The sequence below is a fragment of the Ailuropoda melanoleuca genome, chromosome 8 (assembly GCF_002007445.2).
Source record: "Ailuropoda melanoleuca isolate Jingjing chromosome 8, ASM200744v2, whole genome shotgun sequence".
Taxonomy (NCBI): domain Eukaryota; kingdom Metazoa; phylum Chordata; class Mammalia; order Carnivora; family Ursidae; genus Ailuropoda; species Ailuropoda melanoleuca.
Window position 1 is genome coordinate 101,228,940 of NC_048225.1, and position 5,226 is coordinate 101,234,165.

Genomic DNA, 5,226 nt, shown 5'->3' on the forward strand with positions numbered 1-5,226 from the left:
GTCAGCTCTAGAGGCACCAGCTGGCATTTTATTTCCGAACCTGACTCTGACCATCTTCTCACCGCCCCTGCCCACAGAAGCCTAGCCATTCTCTCCAGCCCATGGCAGGCAACACCAATTGACCACAGCATGCTAGGGGAGCCCAGATCTTTCTCAGCACTGATCAGGGTTGGCATGGAAGATGATGCTTCTCTGCCATGCTGGGATAAAGCCTAATGAGATAATAACTGAGATATTTGTAAAAAATTCCTTTGTAATTTGTAAGCTCTTTTTCAATTGTGAGATGCCATTTATGTAGCAGATGAGAGAGATGTTCCCGAGGACTCAGAGGTACTGGGACATAGGACAAGGAGGTTTTGGTTGGAAATGGGAGAAATCTGATGGGGGAACAAAGCAGGTTGGAAGCACAAAGGTTATTAAAGAGACTCAACTTGTTGAAGGGGCCACACAGCCTCCTTGTTCCTTCTGGGGTCTCTGGAGTAGGCCACTGCTTTGCCACAGGGAAGGTCAGATGCGGTGGACCACGGAGGAAGGGAGGGCAGGCTACACTGCTGGTCACAACGTGGAAAGATCTCAAGGGTTACCCAATTAATAGTTTCTGTATAACTCAGGCAGCTATCTCTCTGTACTTCAGGTTCTCCTGTGCTGAAATTATTCCTCCTAAACCACCCTGCGAGGAACACTTACTGAAGAAACATACAAACGTATAAAGCCTGAGTATATAAATGACAGGGAGACGAGCTCTGCCCAGAATGCTGAACCAGCTCCCAGGATGGCAGGGGGGGCATGGACTTCTGGAGAAGCCACATCTACAGAGGCCAAGTTGACCGTTATAACATCCCTCAGTCCTTAGGGTCCCTCCTTCCCAGGAACACTGAGGTCATGCCTCCCAGGTTTGCCATGTCTCCCCCTCCTTAGGCTGGAGATTTCAGAATGGGCTGCGGAGTGGAAAAGCAGGGTGGGAGAGGGATCTTCCAAGCACTGGGTTTTGGAGGCAAAGAATTCCACTCAGCGAACAGTGTGGTCACTGTCCTTTGTAGGGCATCTTCATTTTGGGATAGGCATGAAATGGTACTGGTCAAACCCCCACCCCACCCCCCACCACCTCCAGGCCTAGCACCACAGTGGGAGAAAGATGGGCAGGAGGTGGGGGAAGAAGTGTGCAAAGAAAAGGCCTGGATGGGTGGGGGTTCCAAAAGGACCTAAGCAGCAGTAGACCCCCACGAGTGGGCCTCAGGGCCCATCAGTTCCCCCCCACCAAGGTGAGTCCAGAGGTGATACCAGGGTGGCCCCCGCTCTGGGTACCAGGCTGGCCTCCCCGAGTCCTGAGGCGCTGGCTGGGTACCCCACGGGGAAATGTCCTCCTCCAGGCATGGCACCAAGCTGGGGACCAACAGCAGTCTGCAGAACAGAACGGTTGACAGGGCCGCTGGGGAGAGGATGCTTTGATGCCGGCTCGCAATCATGAGACATAAGTCAGGCCTGTGGCTACAAAGCCCTGAGCTGGGAACGTCCTGAGAGTCTGAGAGTGTCCAGGGGCTGAATCTTCATCTCAGCCCCACGTGGCCTTCTGACCTCCTCCCCGGGCCCTGTCCATTCCTTCCGCTCCAACACCACCTCTGCGTGACCACGGCTTCTGCCTCGACGTAGGGAGCGCAGTCATGCCCCATGAGCCGAAAGGGGCAGGAAAGCTGGCAAGAAAGACAGCAATTAGGACAGGGGCAGACACTGGGACAGTAAGTATTCACCACGAGCTCTTTCCCACCAGAGCTTCCCAACCCTCTCCCCAGCAGGATAAAGGCAGAAAATAGTATGTGTACAACACACTGTGCTCCACGGGGGAACCTGTTTCCTCCTAGGCCCCCTGAGGCCCGACGGATCCATAGGGGCCAGTTCTCAATACAGCACGTCTGCCTTCAGCCCAGCCCCTCAGCTAACTGTCAATACAGTCAACAGGAGGGTCAAAGGGGTAGATGCCACCAGATGCGGCTCCCAGGCTCACGGGACTCTATTTGTTAAGGTGGAGAAGCTGTAGGGCTGGAGGGTGACAGTGTGGGAGGTGGTAGTGAGGGTATGGGTCAGGGGGGTATGGGTTTTCACCAGAGAAATGAGAACCTGACTGGTATAAATCCTTCCCCGGCCCTGCTCCTAGTTCCCATGGGGAGGGAGTGGCATCTGGGGGAGAGGGCACAGGGCTGGTGGCCAGAGCTTCTAGGTTCTAATCCGTGTCCCTCCTCTGGGCCTTCCTGACCACAAATCCACCCCTCACCCCCTGCCCTACTGCGCAAGGAGGATTAAGACCTCACAAATAACAAATCACGACCCCATCCTGCACCTGTCCACCCACCCTGCCCCAGTTGCCCACCCCCTTCTCCAGCCTCTCCTCCTCTGGCCCAGCTGGGCATTGGCTGGCACTCATGGGCAGGTGGACAGGCCCACTCCCCCTTGGCATCGGGGGTCTGGCCTCTGGCCTGGACTGCCCACTCTCCAGCACCTCTGGTCTTCTAGCAGCTCAGCCCTAGGACCCAAGAGCCCCTGTCAAGAATGGGTAGTGGGGTCCCAGCCTAGTTAGACCTTCTCCCTGAGGCCCCACCTTGGGAGCTGGGTTCTGTGCCCAACCCCTAATGACTCTGCTAAGTGAAGGAAGCTATGTTTCTGCCCCAATTCCATGCTCAAACTCTTCTATGTAGACTGTTTATCCTAGCACACGGAGGGGGCAGTTCATCCTACCCCTGGCTCTCCCCAGTTCCCTGAAAGCCATGGTGGGGGAGCCCTGCTGGAAAGCCTCAAGAGTATATTCAGACCAGCTTCCCTCCACCTGAGCCAGGGCAGAAGCAACTTGTAGGGAGGCCCATCCCTCCTATCTTCCTCTCTGCCACCTGGGTCACATAGGACCCTCCTGCCTGGGGCCGGAGGGGAATGTCCAGCTCTTGCCCCCCCCCCGCCCACTTGCTCAGACTCCTAAGCTCCTATTTCTTGTTGGCCCTAGAGTGGTCCAGCTTTGAAGTGGAATGCTGGTGGGAGTCCCTCATTTTCTCCATAGGGGAAAGAGAAGGGAGAGAGGAGAGATAGAGGGTTCAGTCCCCAGGGGGGCTTACCTGACTTGACCTCTGGACACCACGTGGTGGGGAGGGTGCGCAGCATGAAGGTAAGATGGTAAGCCAGGGGGTTTAGGACACAAGGGTCCCGGCCCCGAGGCTCTGCCTGGCCCGCACTGTCTGGATGGCCTGCTGGTTCTTGAACTTGACCAGGCCCAGGGTGATCTGGGCGTTCCAGCCGGGATCCTCGAGCGGGCAGCGGAAGTCGATCTCGCCGCCGCCCTCGGTCACCAGCGTGAAGTAGATGTGGCGCCCGGTGCTCTCCACGCATTCCACGGCCTTGATGCGGGCGAAGCTGAGCTCCTTGGGCCGGCCGCCCGTGCCCTTGGCCTCGAAGAGCTGCAGCCCGCGGTCGGTGAGCACACAGCGCTTCCGCTTCCACAGCTGCAGCAGCCCGCCGCTGCGCTTCTCCAGCACGCCCTCCTTGAGCACCGTCGCCGCCGCCGTCATGGGCGCCCCGAGGTCCCGGGCAGGCTGTAGGCTGCGGTGGGCGCGGCGCCCTTCCCCGCTCGGCAGCGCCGGATTCTGGCGCCCGGAGCCGGCTGGCCGCGAGCCCTGCCACCCGCGCCCCGACTGCCCCGTACGCCCGCCGCGCAGTCCTCCGGCCACCGCCAACCGCTCGGCGCCCGTGGCCCCCGCTCCGGCCCTCCGCCACCCCTCCGCGCCGCTCAAGCCTCCCCGCCTCTCCACTGCCCGGTGCCCTCCGCGGCTTTCCGGCCCGAGAACCCGGCTGCGCACTGGCTCCGCGCTCGCCCGCTCGCTCCGCTGGGCTCTGCCTGCGCGCTGGGCGGCAGCTCGAGGTGTGCCCTTACATGTTCCGCCGCTCGCCTTCTGCGTCGTCGGCCGCGCATTCCTGCCGGGATCGGCCCTCCCCTCCGCGCCGCGCACTCGCCGGGGCAGGGCTCCGGGGGGCAGGGCTCCGGGGGGCGGGGCCGCGGCGGGGGCTCGGTCACGCATGGAGGCGCTGGGCGCCGGGCGGGGACGGCTGGTACCCGCAGGGGGGCTGCTTACCCAACAGCCCAATCCTCGTGGCCTGCCGTCTGCCGCTTCTTGGAACCACAGCTCCTCCAGGCCTGGGACACAGGGGACGATCGTGGGGGAGGCGGGGGAGAGAGAGCGTCTCCTAGATGAGAGGGTCGCTGCTTGTAAGAAGGGATGGGCTTGCTCTGTGTTGGCGCGGTGCACCAGCTGGGACTTGCAGAGTGGGCGCCAGACATCTGCTGGCTGCTTCCCAGGCCGGCGGAGTCCTGCCCCCTGCCCCCTCTCCTAACTTGGCCAGCTCCCCCTTGGCATTGTGCAAATCAGAAAAAAACGAGGATGATCCTGGGGTGGGAGATAGAGGTAGGATTCAAGGCTGTGTTGGGTTCCTTCCCCTTCCTGGCAGGGCAAAAGAGAGGCTGCCCAGCTGTCTCTGCTGGGGCGACCCATCCCCTCCTATTCCCTACCCGCATCCCCAGCTCCCGGAGACGGGTAGAGAAAAGCCAAGGCCAGGGGCGCCTGGGTGGCTCAGTTGGTTAAGCGTGTGGCTTCGGCTGAGGTCTCGGTCACCAGCTCCCTGCTCAGCCGGGTACCTGCTTCTCCTTCTCTCCTGCCATCCTCCTCCCCTTCTTCCTTGTGCTCTCTGGCTTTCTCTCTGTCAAATAAATAAATAAAATCTTAAAAAAAAAAAAAAAAGCCAAGGCGAACGGAGCAGAGAGGAACCTTGAGATCACTCGGCCTCCCTATGGAGGCAGAGGGGGGACCCCATTGTGGTCTGGAGAGGTCACTTCCTGCGGTTTTCTTCATAGCACACACTTGGAGGGACGCGTAGCTCAGCCCACCGGGACCGGCGGCGACTGGAGTTAGCTGCAGGAATGCGGGTCCAACCCTGTTTGTCGCAGCCCCCCCCCCCCGGGAAGATTCTATCAACCTCCCTCCGTGCCACCTAAGACAACGTCCTTCCCCGAATTCAGAGCTGAAGAGGGATGGGGAGGGAGAAGGCTTCCCTCCCTTTTTTGGCCTAAAGGGCTTTGTGTTAAGATGAAAGGCCTGCAGTGTTGGGTTCAAACCCCAGCCCTTCCTCCGGACCGCGGTGTCCCCGCCCACCTTGGGCAGCTCCATTATCCTTCCATTTCCTCATCTGTCAAAT

The 5,226-nt window shown here is 60.0% G+C and overlaps 1 protein-coding gene across 1 annotated transcript; it reads right to left on the bottom strand.

The window, feature by feature from the left end:
• Positions 1-235: 235 nt before the first annotated feature.
• Positions 236-3,991, bottom strand: PHLDA3 (pleckstrin homology like domain family A member 3). The gene is made up of 2 exons (XM_002914602.4): positions 3,099-3,991; positions 236-1,691 (listed from the first exon to the last, which is right to left on the bottom strand). Exon 1 carries the CDS (start codon positions 3,546-3,548, stop codon positions 3,171-3,173), a length of 378 nt encoding a protein of 125 aa, XP_002914648.1. The 5' UTR covers positions 3,549-3,991; the 3' UTR covers positions 236-1,691; positions 3,099-3,170.
• Between the last annotated feature and the right edge of the window lie 1,235 nt (positions 3,992-5,226).